Source organism: Tauraco erythrolophus, chromosome 5 (genome assembly GCF_009769465.1).
Source record: "Tauraco erythrolophus isolate bTauEry1 chromosome 5, bTauEry1.pri, whole genome shotgun sequence".
Lineage (NCBI taxonomy): Eukaryota > Metazoa > Chordata > Aves > Musophagiformes > Musophagidae > Tauraco > Tauraco erythrolophus.
In genome coordinates, this window is record NC_141469.1 from 80,797,509 (window position 1) to 80,819,693 (window position 22,185).

At 41.1% G+C, this 22,185-nt stretch overlaps 1 protein-coding gene across 1 annotated transcript in view; it reads left to right on the forward strand.

Moving 5' to 3' along the window:
* Positions 1–4,522: 4,522 nt before the first annotated feature.
* TACR3 (tachykinin receptor 3) overlaps positions 4,523–22,185 on the forward strand; it is a 43,709-nt gene continuing 26,046 nt past the window's right edge. The window contains exon 1 of the mRNA XM_086611856.1: positions 4,523–4,998. Within this exon, the coding sequence (XP_086467982.1) occupies positions 4,523–4,998 (476 nt within the window). The remainder of the gene's footprint in view (positions 4,999–22,185) is intronic.

Sequence of the window (22,185 nt, forward strand, 5' to 3'; positions counted from 1 at the left end):
AGTCACTCTAAAATTGAGTACAGTCTTACCTAGAGGAAAGCCTACAGGAAAGCTGGAGAGGGACTTTTTACAAGGGCATGTAGTGATAGGACAAGGGGAAATGGATTTAAACTGAAATAGGGCAGATTTCGATTAGATATAAGAAAGAAATTTTTCACTCCGAGGGTGGTGAGGCACTGGAACAGGTTTCCCAGAGAAGTTGTAGATGCCCCATCCCTGGAAGTGTTTAAGGCCAGGTTGGATGAGGCTTTGGGCAACCTGGTGTAGTGGAGGATTTCCCTGCCCATGGCAGGGGGGTTGGAACTAGATGATCTTTGAGGTCCCTTCCAACCCAAACCATTCTGTGATTCTCTGATTCTAAAATGAAACATTCCCACTGTGAATATGTATAAGCTGGAATAGACAAAAGTTAACATAAGAAATGATGTATCTGTAACAGTTTTAGAAGAAAATGCAAGAATGGCTACTCTCTACGACTACCTTGTTTTTCTACAAGAGACTGAGAAAAACCACAGATCTTTGTCATCTGTGCTGCTGTTCTGCATAAGTTGCACCACAGTCAAGCAGGTTTTGCTACACAGAAGTTACTAATACAAATAACCAAAGTTGCTGTGGAACTTGAGAAACTGAATGCTGACGACCTTCAGCTGACCAAACTTTAATGAGTCCATGTATAATCAACACAAATTTTGACGGAGAAGCACAGCTGACTTCACCGTCCAAGTGAATTTCCTCTCTAGGCAAAAGCCAATTACTGGCTGCCTAAACTCTTTCCTTAATTAGTTAAATAAAATGCTAGCAAGACAGGTGCTAAAAGGCAGGTCAACTTATTTTTTTTTTTGCTGTAGTCCTTTGGATGTTGGAGGATCTGCTTTTGCTCCATTTGATTGTACCAGACTGCTCCTCCAGTGTTTCAATAAGAATGAAAGCTAGAGCACAGAGGAATTTATTCTAGCAAATTTCTACAGTCATCTCCAAAAGAAACTGTAGATTTTCCCCATGGGAGGCAGATCCAGTTGCCGAACATCTGCCCTGTGCTGTTCAGTGTTCTATTTCTCAAAACAAAACAGCTCCAGATACTCAGCCACCTCTTCTGCCAGATTTGGGTACCTGCTGCAACACAACAGAGATCATCCAGCTTACTGAGCAAGCGACTAATGAAAAATCCAGGTTGTCCATTACGGATCTATGCTAATGGTACACCACAGTTCCTCTTCTCCTCATGCATGGAGAAGAGGGGATGGGGAAGAGCACTGCGTATAAAAAGTTCCCTATAGGAATGGAATATTTCCTCAGTTTCCTCAGGGGACTCCTGAAAAGAAAGACAGGAATCAATGACACTTTCATTTCTGCACTGCAAAGCTGACAGTTTTGTTCACACACTGTGTTGGTGGTCTGGCTGACATTTCACAAACACAGAATACAAAAAGCTTCCCAATTTTTGTTTAAAGTCTCCAGGACTCAATTTACGGATAGCTTTGCTTGCATAATGAGGTGTTGACCTGTACTAACTTCTCACACTCTGGCTGGGAACGTATCGAGGAGAACGATTTCCCTGCAGGCACTGCAGAGAATTAGGAAAATACCTATGGGAATGGTCTTTCCAGAATACGCAGCATGCAATGGCAAGCAATTTTCCAAGATGGAGTGCTCGGACAAGCTTCATTCCTGTGAGGAAAGAGGAACAAGAAATTAGACTCCTGCTTTCAAAGTCAAAATACAGTCCCTAGTTTGCAGCATCGGTGCAGAACTAGTGCGTATCAGACATTTTTTAGGGGAATTCATCACTGAGACAGAATTTGCACCTAAGACCAGAATGTGACTCCATGAACTATGCAGAGCAAATAGTTCAAACCCAGATCCTATATGTTTCTATACAGGGGAAGTTACTGCAAGTGCTATACTGTGTGCTGTTCCTATAGGTTCACACCCTGCTGCACGCCTAGCAGTACGGTGTGCAAGAAGAAAGTTCCCTGTGTCTCTGCTGAAACTGAGGAAAAGGAGTAATAGAGCTGAGGTTCGGAGAGCTGGGTGGAAGCAACAGAAGCACGTGGGACACAAGGACTCGGGTAGCTGGTGTTGGGAACGTGGAAAAAACATCAGCTTAGTAAAAGGATACAGTCTGGAGTTCCCGATTTGGGCATAAAGGTGAAAAGGTACAGGGCACAAGGCTGGGCTTGTGCTTTCTGGCTCACGGCCATATGAAAATCTTGAATGAAGCATCTAGAGTCAAGAGTTGAATGTCCAAGTCTCTGCTATAACTAGTCAGTCCAGTATTCCTCACTCATTGGAAGCACCATTTGAATTCTTTCACCACTCAGACTCACAAAGATTTTCTTTACCATAGGTAATTCAATTTCTCACTTGGATTTTGTCTGTGACCTAGATCATTTATTACAAGTTAGATTTCTTTGCCTGGGTATGGGATTCTCTCAGTCTATCCCACTGGCCCATTCTGGACAATATGATACAACAGGGAGCCCTAGCTACTAACCTTCTGGCCAGCACTCAACTGATTTTACCAGAAGAGTGCAACTGACTTACTCAACTGCTTATTCTTCACTGCCTTCCCAAAGTCTCCTCTGTATATATCCAAAAGGCAGCGAAATATATCCTACAGTTGACTGTAGTTTAAGCAGTGCTTCTTTCTATGGGATCTCTTGAGAACACGGCACAAAACCTATTGGGGAAACAGAGTGTGAACTACTATCCTTTTCTCCAGATTCACCTCCAGGGAGAAGGTGAAAGACAATGCAGACGGAAGATGTGGGACTCAAAATGGAACTATGGGATTAACTCCAGTGGTTTTCCTGTGATGAGGATCTGCAGCGTATGGGTAGGTTCCAGACATGCTATAGCAAAGGGTAGTTTTCAGCAACGCTTCTAAGCCTGGGGTGGGCTGCTGCTTGGGATCGTGCCAGCTGGGAAGACCTGAGAAGCATATAGAAATGGCCACAATTGCAGTCACTCAAATTAAAACTGCAGTGAAGACCTGACAACTAAAATGCAGACGCTACTTCCACTGGGTAAATACAGAAGGGAGGCAGTGGCACAAAGGAATATTTGATTTTTGTACGAAGCTTTTGTTCAAAAAAATGTAGAATATGTTATTGCTGATAGGGGTATTGAATAGCTCCCACTGCCGTGATACGGTTGAAATCTCTGCTGATGACAAGTAGTAGCTCTAAATTGTTGAAGCATGGAGCAGATCAGCACTAAAACACATTTTCTCCCTGAAGACTGCAGCCTATTGAATAACAAAGGTTTGGTAGTTGAAGTCCCTCGCAATCAACCCTTGCACAAAGCATGCATTCCCAATGCCAGCTGTTATTAACATATTAACAAGAAAACTGATTTCTTGATGTGAAAACATCAGGTGTTAAATTTCCTCATTTACCCTTTTTTAACAGTATAGAAATCTCTGCATATAAAAATACTGTTTGCTCAAAATAATAATAGCCCTAAGTGTGGAATAAATGGAAATAAGTAAAAAGAACTAAAAAAGAAATTATTTTCAAATATAGAGAGAAAACAAACCCCTACCATTTTACCCATATTTAAGGACATCTATGTTTAGGGCTGCATAGTGTTTCAACAAAAATCAGTGTCTGCTGAGCATGCAAATGGCTTTTGCATCAACCAAAGTTGATGCTGTAAGAAAAAGATAGTCACATTTTAATTTTATAAATGTTTCTTGATGTCAACTACATATTACAGATTGAAAAGTGAAATTAGGGAGCAGCAGGATGTATTTCTTTATCTGAAAGAGGTCACTATTCCAAATCGGTAGTTAACAGAATGGTTAAAAGGAAAGCATGTTCTAAATGAAAAGACAGCAGCAAAAAAGCAGATCTGAATTAATCAGGAATAAATTCATCTGGAAACAGCTTTAATAAAAAGCAGTGTCCATCCTGGAACGTTCAACTAAGCTGGCTAATTAGCTCTGCAAAGACAGGGCAAAAAGACTGTTTAAAAAGGAAGCACAATAATGAAACTTAAATATAAGCCACATCTCTCAACAAAAACGAGACGGGAATTCATCTTCCCCGTGGCGCTTTCTACAGCTCCTGAAAGTGCCTGCTGCTGGCAATGAATGAAAGAAAAGGAAAAGGGGAGGAGGGAGAACAGAGAGAAAGAGGTGTTATCTTAACAGCCGGCAGAGCTTATCGCTCCGCTCCCTTCATGACGCTGGGAACTCGCAAGCCTATAAAATGTGCCTTGGCTCCCACTCCCCTTCTCCTTCAGCAAAACCAAAAGCAAGAGGTGGCCGTACAGAGGAGGAATGGGATGCTGTCCTACCCAGAGGTAGCTCTCCTGACCCAGCTGGTACAGCATTTCCAAGTTTGAACACCATAGCCAGAGCTTTTTCTGACAGATCTCTCCTTCCCAGTACCTGCTATGCTGCCTCACTTCCTTTTTTCTTCCTTTCCTCTTCTCACCTGTTAGTGGGGATTTTGGAGGGTTGGGAGAGGGAGGTGGGAGAGGCGTTTCATTCCTGGAAGAGAGGAGAGGAACATCCAAGATGACTTCTGTTCCCACAGCCAACTGGAATGTGAGCATGAGCAGCAGGTGGAACATGAGCCTTGCTGCAGCGGGCGATCCCTGGGGACAAGCACTGGGAGCACCAGCTGGAAACACTTCTCCCCCTGTAGCGTCCTCAGCAGCCAACTTCTCCAATCAGTTCGTGCAACCCTCTTGGCGCATTGCCCTGTGGTCTCTGGCTTACGGTGGCGTGGTGGCAGTGGCCGTTTTTGGAAATCTCATTGTCATCTGGATTATCCTGGCTCACAAGCGCATGAGGACAGTGACCAATTACTTCCTGGTGAACCTGGCCTTCTCCGATGCATCCATGGCTGCTTTCAATACTCTCATCAACTTCATCTATGCGCTGCACAGCGAGTGGTACTTTGGAGAGGCTTACTGCCGCTTCCACAACTTCTTCCCAATCACAGCTGTCTTCGCCAGCATCTACTCCATGACAGCCATAGCTGTGGACAGGTGAGAAAAGAGAGGAAAAGATTAGGGGTGAGAGATTGAGATCAGATTCTTTGCTGAAATAAAAATTCAGAGATCATAATCATTAAATTACAGGAGGCAGAGCCCTCAATAGTTCACGGATTGTGTTCCTCTGTACTCCTTTAAGATCTCTCCCTAACACACTGTTTTTCTCCCTGTCTTTGCTATTTCTCCTTCAGCCTTTCATTGATTTTACTCTCTTGCTGTCTTTTACACCCAACACTCCTTCTGTCTGACTTCAGCTGCTCTCTGCGCTCCGTTTTTTAATACTCTTTCTGTAACAGCAACCATTGCTCAGGGTTTTGCTTCCCCACTTGTGAAAACTGTACCCATCCCTCAGCCAGTGTCATCTAATTCATACTGATAAGGAGTTGCAGAGATTGTGTGTGAAGGGAGAGGATTTCAAATTTCCCTCCTCTTTGTATTTCTGCAGCTGGCAGAGGCATTTGCCTCCTCTTCAGAAATCACTTCAGCCTCTGTTTTTAACAGCTCTTCTCACAGACAGCTCTAAACTGCTTGGTTCCTCCTGATTTTAACTAATGGGACTATTTACATTGCCATCTGTGCACATCCAGAGGTCTGGTAAGAACATGGTTTTAAAGTGCTTGATTTTTTTTCTGATTACTCTCAGCTAAACAAGCCTTTGTGACTGTGAAAGAAAACAGGACAGGGAAAAACTTTACCTTTGTGCTCTTGACAACAATGGAATGGGACAGCTGCAGCCTCTGTAGAGTAAAGGGGAGATGTAGTTGTCAGATTTCTAACAGAGATGCTCTGATGGACCATCTTTCTCAGAAGGTGCTGTGTGTCCCCCCTAGGAAATGTTCCTTTCTTTAAGGTCATTTTCACATTTTCACATTTGCTGTACTGGAGAAATAACTTATCCCATGCTTTAGAGATCAAATAAATTCCTGAATTCTCATTCAGAAAACCAGATCACTTTATACTTTGGATCTTTTATTCCTTTGTGCAATGCAGTGAAACTACTCACAAAACTCCTTTCTACATATTCTAACCATGTTATGCATATTGTCTGATTGACTTGGCAGAACTGTAGCACTTTCTGGTGGTGGTAGTTAAGATTTTATAAGGTTCAATCCATCTTCTGAAACATTATTTCTTGTTTCCAGGTGCGAAGATGGGGAAACATTTTACTGTACCTTTTGTCTGTGCTGTGAACAAGCTCATAATAACGCTTTTCTGTTTGCCCTACTAATTGTAAATTTTAGGTAGCATTCTCAGCCAGACGCATTTCTGTTCCTTAAAGCTAAAAATGAAAGAGAAAATGAGTTTCTTAGCAACTCTTCTACCTCTCTGCTCGAGGGATGGGTGAAGACAGGGGGAAATCAGTACACTTTCCTCTTGCCAGTGATGCACCTTGTTCCCAACTGTTACTTCTCCTTGATAATGCAGGAGGTAGTGTAAAGCCAGCGATACTACCTTTAACCAGGCAGAGATTTATTCCACTGTCAATTTGAGTTTAGATTAAAATTCTCATCTAGCTTGAGGCTTTCAGAAAGATAAAAGGTTTTTAGTTGATGCTGAGGATTTAACTGTTATTGCTGCAGCTAATCATGTCATTAGCTGAGCAGTTACAAGGATGCTCTGTAAGGTTTTTAATTCTTCTAACAAAAGCATCCACAGAGATGTAGTACTTACTACCCTGAAAGTTTCTAAACCTACGCTAGGAAACTGGAAATGAGGATGAATACAGTTCCTTGGGAATCCAAAGAGTGCATTCCCGGAGTGAGTAAAGAATAGCTCTTCTCCACGCTGACTGAAGTGTATTGGTCAGATACAAATATATTGGAAATGTTTACTTGGTTTAGCAATGTGAGACAATGGTGCTCAGAAGTGAGTCAATTACTACTGTTATTCACTCTGTTCTATTTCTTGTCTGAAAATCCCCTGAAGAAATCACAATTTCCACCCCACCACATCTTCCAAGCTCACCTGCCCCCAAAGGCAGATCGAAATCTTCCCTTGGGGGGATCACCGTGAACAATGCCACAGCTGTGTTCAGGTGAGCTCTCTGTAGTACCAAGGAACAGCATGTAAAGCAAAGAGAAGAACAGTCTATCTCTGCTTCCCTATTCACACTGCTATTCCTTTTCCTTTTACACCACACCACACCTGTGATTTAACCTTTAATCATTCTCTGGATACCTCTGCTGAACAGTTCTGCAGAGTTAAGAGGAAAACTGAGGGTCAAAGTAAATCCCAAGGAATGTCCTTGGATGTACAGACTGCTCTATCGCAGGACATGGATCTGCTGGGTGGACATTTTTTAAAACTTTGGTTCCCACTTGCCTCCTGTAAAAGTTCAGCCAGTGCTTCACAGCTTCAGAAAGGACACTCTGCTTTAGTTTTGACCAGTAAACTTATCCTTACACATTCATGTTCATTTAAAAATTAAAACAAAACAAAACAAAACTACTAAATTAGGATAAAGCTACTAAAGGAATGAAAATGATGGGATCATATCAGATGATTTTCCAGTAGAAATTGTTAACATCCCAAAATACTGAAAGGTCATGGGTTGCAACTCACTAGAAGTATGTTGTGATATGCTTCACTGATCCTTTTAGAACATCCAAATATTCGCAGTCTAGTGTAGTGGAGGGTGTCCCTGCCCAGGACAGGGGAGTTGGAACTAGATGATCTTTGAGGTCCCTTCCAACCCAAACCACTCTATGATTCTATGAATGAGTGACCGTGAGTCTAGACATCACTGAGCAGATGTCACAGGCAGCACGTTTCCTTTCACATCTGATTCTGTAGGCCATGTTGTCTAAGTTGCATGCACTGTGAAATCACTGGACTGACACACACTTCGGTGGAGCAGGCAGTTCCTGCAGTGGGGTGTGCTGCATCTGGAGCTGAGGATGAAAGTATCCAAGACTGCTGTATGACTACCTGGTCATTGAACATAGAATTAAATTTATGTGGGTTTATTCACACTTCTGACCACACTTTCCCCTGCCTTCTGCTTCTTTTCCAACAGCCTGTTTGCAGTCTACTGCAGAGATGCCACACGTAGATTTAACCAGGCCAGCCTGAGTACCAGAAGCATCACAGATTTTACACCATACTGCTTCAGAGGCATTCATTCATTCGTTCTCTAGCTTGTGCCACACAGTACCACAGTCACATCACTTCCAGCGCAATAGTTCCTTTAGCTACCTTATGGGGATAAGCTTTTAAAATAGCCTAAGATAAACTGGATAAGGGATAGTTCTGGAGCCAATATGCCCTTGCCACTGGCCAGTGCATGATCCTACAGGCCAAGTGTCTTAACTCCATCTGATGGTTAAAGTGGAAGTTTGGAGGTGTAGCAATACAGCATAAAATAACTTGCCTTCAGTAGAGCACTTAGTATATTTTTTTTCTATTTTTTCGTGTTATTAGACACATTTACAGTATGACTTCCTCAGTTATTGTTAACTCGGCAATTCCATAAGGACTTTCTCATTTCAACAAGTTCAACTCTTCAGAAAAGCAAGTGCTCTGGAGTTAAACAGGGTATTCTAAAAGTGACAGTGAGAAATTGCTGATCCTATTCACATCTTACCATTTCTTTTCTTCCTAGTACGCAAGCAAACTTTTGGTCTCTGAAGAGCTATTTTATATATAAATATTAGATTTCTTTATATGCAAAAATAATTGAAAAGAATTACATATATATACCAACATTTCATACAAATGTAAATAAAATTACATTTACGATACACCAATGCTCTGCATAACTGCAAAACAGCCTACAAGGCTTGCTGCTGCTCAACATGGGTCAACATAATATCATCAGAAAGACCTATGTAATTTTATTTTAACAAATATTTAGGAAAGAAAAAAACAATGGATTTGACTTAATCCTTTCTAAAGATTATATTCTGCCAAATGTTACCCATCTATCCTAGCCCTATACTCTGCAAAAACCCCAGCCTATTTTTCAGTTCAGCTACTTGCAGAGTCAAAGGTATTGCAACAAAAGAATGACAAAATAAAGTTCAATGTTAAAGAGAATTCCACTTTCATGCACTTGTTTAATCACAAAACTTTCCTCACATGTTGTGTTGACATCAGCCCTGGATCTGTTACAATTTGCTGCCTCATTGAGCCATTAATAATGAAAGTCCAATAATTAACTTCAAATTAGGAGATTATCAAAGTAAATCACCATTTTTAAAACTTAAAACTTGATCATTTCCCAAAGTCCTGTTATGATTTCAATAACAACTTTGTCTTTTCCCCTTTTTTCAGTCCTTTTGATAGAATGAAATACCTTTTTTTTTTTTTAATGTACAGGCACATACAGCACTTTATTTTATATTTGTCTAGTCCAACTGAGCTGTTATGAAACTTCCTATTTGTATTTATTCCACGGAACTGTGTCTATGACTTTATTTTTAAAAGGAATAAGGCTATTAAAATTAGAGCTAAAAGACTCTTACCTTTGGTGCCTCAGACAGCTCACTTAAGTATGACTACACAGCATGTTATAGACATGGATAAAATGTTGACATCAAGATGGATGATTTTAAAAATTTGATTGAAAAGTTAAACAACTTGCAGCAGAATGAGAATCAGAATCCAAGAGCCATGGGCCCAGCCTTTTATTTCCCACACCCCTCCACTCACTTTGCTGAACACCAGACTCAAAATCAAATGAACCTTCACTAATAAAATAGTAGATAATCAGATAATCTCCATGTTTCAGAATATGATTGATTCTTGTTATTAGCAGTCTCTGTTTCCGTTCAGTTGCCCTTCTCATTTCTTTTTAATAAGCTTCCTCAAGGTTTTAAAGTTCCCTCTTTTCAAATGAAACACTACTATAGCAGCTTTTTGGGGCTTTTATTGTTTCTGAAGAGATGCCAGCCATACTCTAGACACTATTTGAAAAAAAATAAGATTTAAGCCTGACCATAGACAATGTTCAGGAGCAAACCAAGAGCTTTGGGCTTCTCCTCATAGATGCTTCATAGAGAGCAGAGCTGGCACGTTGAAAAATGTATTATCTTTCCAGTAGAATACATTTTGATATCTGTCTCTGCTTGAGTTCCTATTCCTGGGACAAACTGCTCAAGCCCTTCATGTGCCATAAACATTTTAAACTAATACTCCTGCCAAACTATACATGACCATCTTTGATGTACAATAACATTATCGGAATTGGGGGCTAAATACCTGTTACCTGTCCTGTGTGCTCAGAAACGCTGAAGTATAGGAAAACGTGTATGTGAGAAAATTATCTCAAATACGTCTAATGGTTTAGGATACAAAGTGCACAGGGCATGACCCTGTGTTGTAGTCATTTGGCAGTGGCGTCAGCAAAAGATGCACACCAAGAAGATACACACTGGTACTTGCATTCTTGTACATGTGCTTGGTACTGGGTGTTCTGTGCTTGGCTCACCAGTGAAGAGAAGAGGTTGAAGCAATGGCAGGCAGGAAACCTGCATCACCCAGCCAGCTGCTGTCCCCTGCACAGAGCCCAGCCCAAACAGAATTGCAGCCTTTGGCCCCTCTCTCACTCCCCTTCTCTCAAACTCTGTTGTCTCAAAGTAAATGGTTTCCATGTAAAAGAAGAAAGAATTTACACTGAAGACTGGAATGAGAGAGAGAGATGAACATAGGAACAAGAAAACCAAAAAGATAGATGGATTTATTTTCAGGTTTCTTGTGCTTTACAGGCCATTTTCCCCAGAGATATTTCCCTCTCACATCTGAGAATATTTTCCTCTGAAGAAATGGATGAAGGGAGTTTCTGTAAACTCACTGTGCTGTTTTTCTCCACAAGATGCCACTTCATTGTTAGTTGGCTTTACTGCCTCTGGTTTCACATAACTACACAAAATACTACCCGCCCTACCCTCAAACTAAAGTTCTATACAGCTTTTTATTTCCAAACTAACAGATGACTTCATAATCATGACTTCATGAATTAGCCTTGGTCACTGCATATCATGAAGGGAAAAATGCAAGATATGCTTTTAAAATTGTCACTCTTATTACTATCACTGCTTTGTCAGTCAAACTATAGAATTCAAATAAGAAATCCCTTCTCCGTTTCTCTGTTTCCCAATTTGTATTTTAAGATGAAGCACATCATATTTCTGGATTTCAGTATCTAGGCTGCCCTCTGAAAAATTCCAGTCCTCAAAACTGGAGAGAAAAAGTTGAACAGGAAAGCACTAAAGGTTCAAAAATCAAGAGGTGAAATATAAAGGACTCTTTATGACTTGAGGGCCTAAAATGATTTTCTGGGTTTGACAATTCTCTTTCTTTCTGAGAAAAGAGGTGAAATAGTTTCTGCAGAACATTCTGATGCAATGGCTACAAGACTCAGACTGTCAGAGACATAGGAAAAACAATCCATTTCTTGCTCTGGTACAAACTAATAACAATCAAGCAAAAAGACAGAATCTTTTGGGGTTTTGGCCAAAATTCATGTAAGACGTTATTGATAACATACTGAGACAGTCTGGAAATAAATATAGGCATAACAGCTATTTTTTTCCTCTTTGTTTTGTATTGAGTAAATATTCTACCTAACAAGCTGCTTTCAAAAGATCTAGTGAAAAAAAATGAGGTTGATACACCAATATCTTGAGGAGTATAAGCAACATTTACAACAGCGACTAGTCCCAAGTCTTCTTGTTCCAGGCAGGAAACAACATTTGACAAGTTTGATCCATATGTTCACATGAGAAGTTCACTTTAGACAGAGTCTTAGCCTTAAACACATTTTCTCAGTGCCCTTATTTATAGCTTAATGAAAAGTATTAAAAGATGTATCTGTGATTTACTATGCAACGTAGCTTGCAGCACAAGATAGTCAAGGGTTGGAGTTTTGGGGTTTGCTTTTTTTATTTTTTTTATATTATTGCCTATACGCATGTATTTCTGACAGATTTACCAACCAGGATAGAAATTTGTATTGTTCACACATTTGTGTTTATCTAAAATAAAATTATTCCAAAATAACTGCAGGAACAGGAAGGAAGCCATTAAGATGACAGTGTCAGAAATGTAGGCAATAACAGAGTGCGTTGTGGTCTGTGCAGATGGAGCTGGTTTTGCAGACTGCAGTGATATTGGTCCTTGATAGCCCGGGTAGATTGTATTGAAAGAACAGGAGAAACAGAAGCCCTTCTGTCAGGGCAAGTCAGTTAGTCCATCATTTTATGAGACAGACCAAAGCAAAGTGTTATCTCTTTTGTATCAATATGCACAGATATAAAATACATTGTGTAAAATCAATTACATCCTTATAAAAATCCAGCCCACTGTCAGTTACCAAAACGTTCCTCAAGTAGAAGTCGTCGCACTGTTTATGAGAACTCAGCTATACTGAAGAATTTCAACATTCCTGTTTTAAGGTTTCTGTTAAGACATACCCAAAAGCAAGGCATTGGACGCTAATTCCGATTTCAGCAAAAATGCAGTGCAACCACCCCCCGCCCCCTGGTTAAAGAATGACAGCCATTCACCAAGAGCAGCCCATTTACCCCTCTGCGTAAATTAAGGTCAAGTTATCCCCTAGGATATTGCCCACTGATCTCTCAAATGTACAAAGTGTTTGTTTATCTATCATGCTGCTATACACTCTTCCTTTATGCTGTGAGCTTTAGGGTGATCACTGTGTAACAATAACATTGTTCACTGTAGATCCTTCAGAGAAGGGAACAGATTTAGATTAGAGAACAGATTTAGATTAGATTTTAGGAAGAAATTCTTCAGTACGAGGGTGGTAAGACTTTGGAATAAATTGCCCAGAGAAGTTGTGGATGCCCCCTCCCTGGAGGTGTTCAAGGCCAGGTTGGACGGAGCCTTGAATAGCCTAGTCTAGTTGAGAGGCGTCCCTGCCTGTGACAGGGAGGTTGGATTAGATGATCTCTAAGGTCCCTTCCAGCCTGTGCCATTCTATGATTCCATGATTCAGGCCACCAAAACCAGTCAGAGACAGTCCTACAAAAATGCCCATAGTCACTGTTCCTGCAGAGAAAGTCAGTCTAAATGAATGAATGAATACAGACCACTCTCACAAGAAAGACAGAGCTTGGCGCTAGTAGATAGAAGATAAAGATTAAAGAATGCAAAAGTTAAAGATTTTGTTTTCATCATATAAAAAACGCCTCCAAAATCTCACAGTTCATTCCATCCCCTTTAGTCTACTGTATCTACCTTACAGACAGTTTTTATAGGATTTTCCACAACATGTTTTAAATAAGGGCACGGATTCATAGCAATTTCCCTACCTTTCTTAATCACCAGTGATTCCAAATACAAGGTTTCAAAACCAGCTTCTATTTTGAGGGAATAACAACATCTGTGTATTCATGAAGGAAGCGCACTCTGCTGTCTGCTGTTGACAAGCCACTTATATGCAAGCATTATGATTTTCTCTCAGTCTCTTCCTTTGTCAAGTCCAAATTTCCTGTTACAATCTGTGGCTGAATTGATTACTTTTTTTCCCATTTGAGTTTACAGACACCCCGTAAACAGGTGAAACAAATCACTTCGGATGATTAAAGGGTTCCAGCTGCATCTTCAGATGGGCATTTGTAGGATCCAATTTTAAACATTGTTTTGTTTTAAAAAGTCTTATGTATTTTTGCTACAATTTTCGAAATAACGTGTTAAAGAGGGAAGATTTTCCTGCCTGTATTAGTCAGTGTACGCTGTTTTACAAAAAAGATAAATTAAGATTTTTTTTTAATCTTTTTTACTGTCAGGGCCATAATACACAAACTTTGGAAGCTTTTATAGTAGCTATTTGTCTCTTACGTTATTTGCAAACTATAAGAGAGCTACATAATTATGCTGTCATTACAACCACTGGCTTAAAGAGTTTATAAATGTTATTCAAATGAGGACTGTCTCTATTATTGTTCCAGAGAAAACTGATTTTCTTGATTTGATGAACCTAAGAAAAAAGTACCAAACAGTAAATTGTAGACCCCAGCCTAACAGCAGTTCTGAAGGAAACTAGATGTATTCTGATCCCAGCAGACAAGAAAACAGTCTTGAAGGAAAAGAGCACTGCAGCAAGCACACCATGATGCACCAGCCATTAGAGCTTGCAGCCTGACTGATTTCTCATTAAGTTTCATTGGAAAGACTCTTTCTGACTTCAGTAGTAATTAGCTAGAGACAAAGGCTAACACAAGCCAAAGCTGGAAGAAGAGCGATGGCAGTGGGATACAGCATGATCACTGCAAACACAATCGTGTGCTAATGATTCTAGTGATGAAACTAAAGCGCTACCTAAAAATGCTTTAGAGTAATACATAGAATATGTTGCAGATGTTCAATAATCCACATTCTTGCAAGCATTGGCTTGAGTCTCTACCTGCATATATTTACATCCCTAAATTTCTGAATGTGCATATTCCATCTTACAGTTATCTTCCAAGTGTCAGTGTTCATGTTGGATGGGGTAATAATGGTTTCTGCTTGTTGTGATAAATGAGCATAACGAGTTAATTCTTTTCAGTTGATATGTACTTTAGATTCAGCATCCCTGCTTTATTGTGTGGAACAAGCTATCTGTGGCATTATCAGCAGCTCCCACTGGAGTAAGAAAGGATTTGAAGTTCGATCCTGAAATCAAACGACCTCAGTGAGAGTTCAGAGCCCTTTGTTTTGCATTGCTCCAGCCTGGTGACTGACTGAACAGTAGATGTCCAAAGACTGCAAAGCAAATTGGCACAGCACCCACTGAATAATGTTTGTGTGGCTACAGAACACTTTTCAGCAGTGTAACAAGTCTTCAGTTGCTTGTAGCCATTATAAATCCTCCTTCAGCTCAAATGTCTACCATCTTAGTGTCCTTAGAAATGGAGGCGTGAGGAGGTCCAAGGTCTGTGTATAAGTATCACAGAACTCGGTGGACCTACTGAAGACTTCAGCACTCATCACTGTCACTGACTTCAGCAGGATCACATAAGTTCAGGCACTTGAAAGAACAGTGGAGGAGCAGAACAGTCATTAAGACAGATGGCATCAGAGGAGCCCATCTCTTCCCCTTGCACACAGTTTATGGTTGGCTGATCACAGAGAGAACTGTTTGAGAGTTCTTTCCCATACACCTGCAGAGGCAAAAGGGCTTGCCACCACAGAGCCCTACTGTCAAAACATTGTGCTTTTCTACCAGCTCTATTTACCTTGGAATCTCTGGTCCACTAGGGCAGATTTTTCTCTTGTGTCTTTTGCCTTTTTATCACCTCAGTTTCCTTCCTTATTCTCTCCTCTCTCAACCCAATTTCTATCTGTTATTATTCTACAATTCTCCTTTCTTTGCTTGTCCTCCTATTAGTTTCTCGTTATTCTTGTTTCATTTCTGTTTCCATTTTTGCTTTCATCAAACCATTCTCCAGTCTCAGTTCTTTTTGCTTTTCCTGCAGATCCTGTACTCATCATTCTCCCTTTCATTCCTGGCCTACTCACACAATCCTCTCTTTTCTACATCATGTTCAGCACCATTCAGTGCACAATTCAGACAGCATGTCTGCTGCTCTCCCTTGTAACTGGCATTTTATCACATAAAATATATGTAAGGATATCAAACGGAGTAAGGAAATGAGCCCTAACGATAGAGCTACACCATGAAAGACAACAGACAGTTGTCAACTGTGGGTAGCTGGAATTTATGGGGGCAATATCCTGCATCATACATACACATTATCCCATATTTAGCCTCCTCACCTCACTAATTTTCTGAGCAATACCTAATCATGGAACCTCTAGCCTGCGCTAGCAGGACCTTGTATTCCCGGTGGAAACACCCTGGCCAAAAGGGACAGAGATTAATGGGAAGGGCAACTGAAAAATTAGGGCCTGCTCTTTCAGGTTGAGCTAAAGAGATAGACAAACACCTTACCACTTTTAGGTACCAGTAATGTCAAGATAATGTTTCCAGAAAACAAAATTATCAGTAGGAGTGGCTAAGCTTTCTTTGCAAATGACAGCAAGCAGTGCAGGAAGGACTTAGTTATCTTCTGGGCTTCTTTTGGCTACAGAGCTTAACATCCAGAGACAGCTCATCTATGGAGGTGTTTTTTAACCTGCAACTGACAGTCATTCCACATTTTCCACTATTCTTAATTATGGCAATGATGGCTTCTCTAGGAAAATGCTACCAAACTTCTATGACAAATTGGAGTGAGTGTAACAATCACAGCTATAAAGTAATATTTCACTGTTAATTAGCAATTTTGTTTCTAAGAAAAGCCACTTAGGGAAGAAGTTAAGATTCTTCATTGTAATTTTTATTGTACTGGCAAATTAGAATAAATTAGATTTGTTTTCAGAGGCTCAGTAGCAGAGAGCTGTCAATACTCTGGTCAGCTAAGTTCTTCCTGCAGAAAGGCATTACTGAGGGAATGGTCAAGGCTCCTCCACCTCCTCCCTATCTTGTTTGTTACAATGACTGCCTGCTACATTTCTGTACTCTATCTTGTGCAAAAGCTAGGCTGTTGGCTTATCATAGATTTCATAGATTTCATAGATTTCTAGGTTGGAAAAGACCTTAGAGATCATCGAGTCCAACCATCCCTAATCCCCATTAAACCATATCCTCAAGTAGCTCATCCACCCTATTCTTAAACACATCCAGGGATGGGGACTCAACCACCTCCCTGGGCAGCTTATTCCAGTGGCTGACAACCCTTTCAGAGAAGAAATACTTCCTAACATCCAACCTGAATCTCCCCTGACTAAGCTTATGCCCATTTCCTCTTGTTCTATCACCCATCACTAATGTAAAGAGCCCTTCCCCCACCTCCCCACCATCTTTTCTCAAGTATTCATAGGCCGTAATCAGGTCTCCCCTCAGCCTCCTCTTCTCCAGGCTAAACAGCCCCAACTCCCTCAGCCGCTCCTCATAAGTTTTATTTTCCAGCCCCTTGACCAGTTTAGTCGCCCTTCTTTGGACTCGCTCCAGGAGCTCAATATCTCTCTTAAAGCGAGGGGCCCAAAACTGGGCACAATATTCCAGGTGCGGCCTCACCAGTGCCGAGTACAGGGGCAGGATCACTTCCCTGCTCCTGCTGGTCACACTATTCTTGATACATGCCAGTATCCCATTGGCCTTTTTGGCCACCTGGGCACACTGCTGGCTCATATCAAGCCGGTAGTCAACCAAGACCCCCAGGTCCTTCTCCGCCAGGCAGCTCTCCAGCCACTCCTCCCCGAGCCTATAGCGATGCTTGGGGTTTTTATACCCCAAGTGAAGGACTCTGCACTTGGCCTTATTAAAGCTCATGCCATTGGCCTCAGCCCAACGATCCAGTCTGTTCAAATCCCTCTGAAGGGCCTCCCTACCCTCGAGCAGATCGACACAGCCTCCCAGCTTGGTGTCATCCGCAAATTTACTGAGGGTACATTCAATCCCCTCATCGAGGTCATTGATAAAGATGTTAAACAGAACTGGACCCAGCACTGAGCCCTGGGGAACCCCACTGGTGACCGGCCTCCAGCCGGATTTAGCCCCATTTACCACCACTCTTTGGGCCCGGCCATCCAGCCAGTTTTTAACCCAAAGGAGGGTGTGCCTATCCAGGCCAGCAGTTACCAGTTTCTCCACCAGAACACTATGAGAAACTGTATCAAAGGCTTTACTGAGGTCCAGGAAAACTACATCCACAGCCCTTCCCTCGTCAACCAGGCGGGTCACCCTGTCATAGAAGGTGATCAGGTTTGATTGGCAAGACCTGCCTTTCATAAACCCGTATTGACTGGGCCTGATCACCCGGTTAACCTGTATGTGCTCATTAATAGCACTCAAGATAACCTGTTCCATGACTTTGCCCGTCACCGAGGTCAGACTGACAGGCCTGTAGTTCCCCGGATCCTCCTTCCGCCCTTTTTTGTAAATGGGGGTAACATCCGCCAGCCTCCAGTCCAGCGGAACTTCCCCAGTGAGCCAAGACTGCCCAAAGATAATGGACAGGGGTTTGGCAATGACATCCGCCAGCTCTCTCAGGACTCTCGGGTGGATACCATCAGGCCCCATAGACTTGTGGGCATCCAGCCGAAGGAGCAGATCCTTGACCCGTTCCTCTTGGATCACAGGAGCTTCGATCTGCTCTCCCTCCCTGCACTCAGACACCGAAGGCCAGCTCACCTGGGAACTGCTGACCTTATTATTAAAGACTGAGGCAAAGAAGGCATTAAGGACCTCAGCCTTGTCCTCATCCCTAGTGACTAACGTAGCCCCTGAGTCCAGTAGGGGCTGGAGGTGATCTTTAGCCTTCCTTTTGTTATTAATATATTTATAGAAAGACTTTTTGTTGTCCCTTACGGAGCAGGCTAGTCTAAGTTCCAATTGGGCTTTTGCCTCCCTGATTATCTCCCTACATGCCCTAACTTCCTCCCTGTATTGATTCCTGGATGCCTGCCCATTCTTCCAAGACTTGTAGACATCCCTTTTTCTTTTGAGATGTTCCCAAATCTATTATCTCGTGGTCACTAAGCCCCAGGCGTCCTCCAACCTTCACATCTCCCACAAGACCTTCTCTGTTCACAAACAGCAGGTCTAGGGGAGCTCCTTCTCTAGTCGGTTCACTAACCAGTTGTGAGAGGAAGTTGTCCTCCACACTCTGCAGGAACCGCCTAGACTGTTTCCTGACTGCCATGTTATACTTCCAACAGACCTCAGGCAGGTTAAAGTCACCCATAAGGACAAGGGCTAGTGAGCGCGAGACTTCCCCCAGTTGTTTAAAGAATAGCTCATCAGTCTCACTGTCCTGATAGGGTGGCCTGTAGCAGATACCCACTACAATATCCGCCTTCATAGGCCCCTCTTTGATTTTCACCCACAGACATTCTACTAGGTCATCCCCAACATTTAACTCTAAACAGTTTAGATCTTCCCTTACATACAGGGCAACCCCACCACCCCTTCTACCTCTCCTATCCCTCCTGAAGAGTTTGTAGCCATCCATGGTAGCACTCCAGTTATATGAGTCATCCCACCATGTTTCAGTGATGGCAACTATGTCGTAGTTTCCCCGGATAGCAAGAGCTTCCAGTTCCTCTTGTTTATTGCCCATACTGCGTGCGTTCGTATAGAAGCACGTAAGTTGGGCTTTCGACCCCACAGCACCCCTAGGGGGGGAAGTTTTATTACCTGAGCTGTTATTTTTGGGATTCTCTTTAACCTCTAGGCAACTTGTGTGTTGCTCTTGACTACACATATCACCCCCTAGTATCACTGAGGCAGCAGGCCGAAGGCACCTGCCTACACTCCTTTCATCAGACAATGGAGGGCCGTCCTCGGCTGTTAATCCTCTAAGTCTGATAATACCCCCCACCCCCTTCACATCTAGTTTAAATCACTCAGATTTCAAAAAGAAAGACAAGTAACTTGCTTTTCATCTGATCCTTGTCCTTTAACTTACCTTACTCGGACAGCCAATAGTTAAAATTTCCATCAGTGCCGCTGTATGAGTCATTTCACACAAACAATCCACATCTTTAAAGGGCAGTCACCAGACAGGGAGATAAAACAACAGAATTCTGTCTTAGTCAAAGAGAATTACTGCTGGTACCTATTGGGAATAAGAATAATATAACTGAGAATAAGAATAATGTGAATGGAAGAGACATCTGACAATAGTACATAAAATAATGTCAATGTGCAATCTGAAGGAAACTAGCAATTGAAAGGAATGATTCCAGGCTAGGAGGAGACATCTTAAGAGTCCCATAAGCATGTGAAAATGATTACTTGTTTGTGGGTTATCACCTACTACAGGTAAAGATCATCAAGCATTCTGGACAGTATCTGGCAGCCCACGCTCAAGCTAGCTCAATTTGAAAGACAGGACTCATGACTACAAACTTGACTTCATTACCAAGTTGTACTTAGTCTTCAAGGAGAAGGGAACTAGGGTCTAGGGGACAACAGCTGATGTATACTTTCGTGGGATCTGCTGCTCTCTCAGGACAAGACACCCAGCACTAGAATAAAGCTATGTCATAGTTACTAAGTAATACCAAAAGCACCAGTTTAGCTGAAATAAAAAAAAACAAACCAAACAAAAAAAAGCAGTGAAAGTGAAGGGGAACCAATTACCCTGTGGAAAAAAAATATGTAAGTGCAGTAAAAAAAATGCAAAATGAATAGGCTTGAAATTCTAGATATGGAAATTGATGATTCAGAACTGAAGATGGTTTAGATCACTCTGTTTCTGACAGCATTTTATTTTTTTAAGGTATTATCACGGTTATCACGTTTACTAGAGGCTATGCTGAGTAACATTATGTTGGATTTATCACATATTTTATGGTTAACTATAAACAGGGTTATTTTTCTAAAACAAATATCTATACTATAATTATGAAATTTCCAAAAAGGAGGAATATCTTGAATAACATTTGCTTGCCATAGCAGGTAAATATGAATGCAGAAGATTACTAGCACAAATTCTAATCAAGATTATTATCTTATGAATATTATTATTATTGTCTTGTAGCCAATGTCTGTACCTAAAAATCTTGTGCAAGCCTGGTTAGAACCTAGGTGTGTACTATAACAATCCGGACATGTCACACCTTCCTTCATTTTAAATGAGTGCTACTCTTCTAATTGCAGCAGAACAGAACATCTTCATCCAAAAAAGGATTGATTCAAATCAATGGCAGCTTATCCATTGATTTCAATGGATTTCAATTCAAATCCTGCCTGGATTTGGAAACACAGATTTAAGCAGTCATCTAACAGTATAAGAAGGGTTCTCATGATCTAAAGCCAAGGTGGAAGATGAGAACACAAGAAGTAAGCAGTATGAATAGCTTTGATTTTTTTTTATCTATGAATGTCGAAAGGATAAAAACAGACAAGAAAAATAACAATAATTGCACTTTAATGTCACTTTGGTGTAGGATCTACAAATTTATGCTTGCTTGCCTACAAAATAATTCATTCTCTGTAACTGTAAACTGATTTTCTACCTTCTAAACCCCACAGCAACACCTAAAGTCTCAACAATAGCACAAAATCTACAAATGTTGACAAGATAAAGTGATCTTTTTTCCACAGTTCTGCCATACAATGCCTATTACTGCCTATATAATTTTCCATACAGAATGTAGTCTCTGAATCTACCCCAATCCATCTTTATAGAGGTAGAAATGTAGAGAAAGAATAAAGAGCCATACAACATCTTTCACTTATTTCAATTCCCTTAGAAGATGGAAATGACACAAGGAGGGAAGCAATACTAGAAAGTTCTGCAAATAATTTCTCTACACATGTAGGTTGGAATAGGTGTGGTTTGACATTCTAACTGCGTTTAAAACCTGAAACAGACAGTTACAAGGGCAGTTAACAGGCTTGAAGACTGAAGACCTACAATGGAAACAAAGAGGACCTTTAGGAAGTCACTGATAGACTCCAAAAATCTTGTCGAAGATGATCAGATTACAGGGCATGTGTACCATGAAAGATAGGGAAAATATATGGGCCATAATCATTCTTTGGAAAAGAATTTTCTTCTTCCAGAATTAGTACTAACCCCTGTGACTGATGACAAACTGTTGAAACTGATCCAGACATTTTCCTAGAAATTTGGAAAACTCTTATTAGTAAAACATTCAAGCTGGTTTTCATATCCATCCCAGTTTTCTATCTGCTTCAGGTGTTGTCATTTAATACGAAAATAAAAAAGCACAAGGAAATACAGAAAAGACTTTTAATTTTGTTAGTTCTCTTTTGTCTTGCACTGGTTATTCCTGAGGAGCTTCTAAATCATTCCTATTCTAATTCTGATTTCAGAAAAGCAATCGTTTGGGAAACACAGTGTAGAATGTCAATGCTACCAACGACTGCAGATGGACAATCTTTGGTTTCATGAATAAGCACACATACACTGAATACTTCCATGGAAACTTCTTGATTTAAATAGCTGATTCGTTAACTCCTACATTATCTCACAAACAGCATTGTGTTTCCATCGTGAATAAAGGATTCTTTAATGTACTTTGGGAACCCTCTGGATCTGAAGCAAAATACTAACATAAAAATGATTTCCTTGTGTTGGTTTGGAAAGCATTAGGATGTCACACTAAAGATCATGCAGCTAGTTATTCAGTATGAAATATCAGTAACACAATATGGACACGCATACAGCCAGCATCTCCCTGGTTTTATGGAAGTAGAAA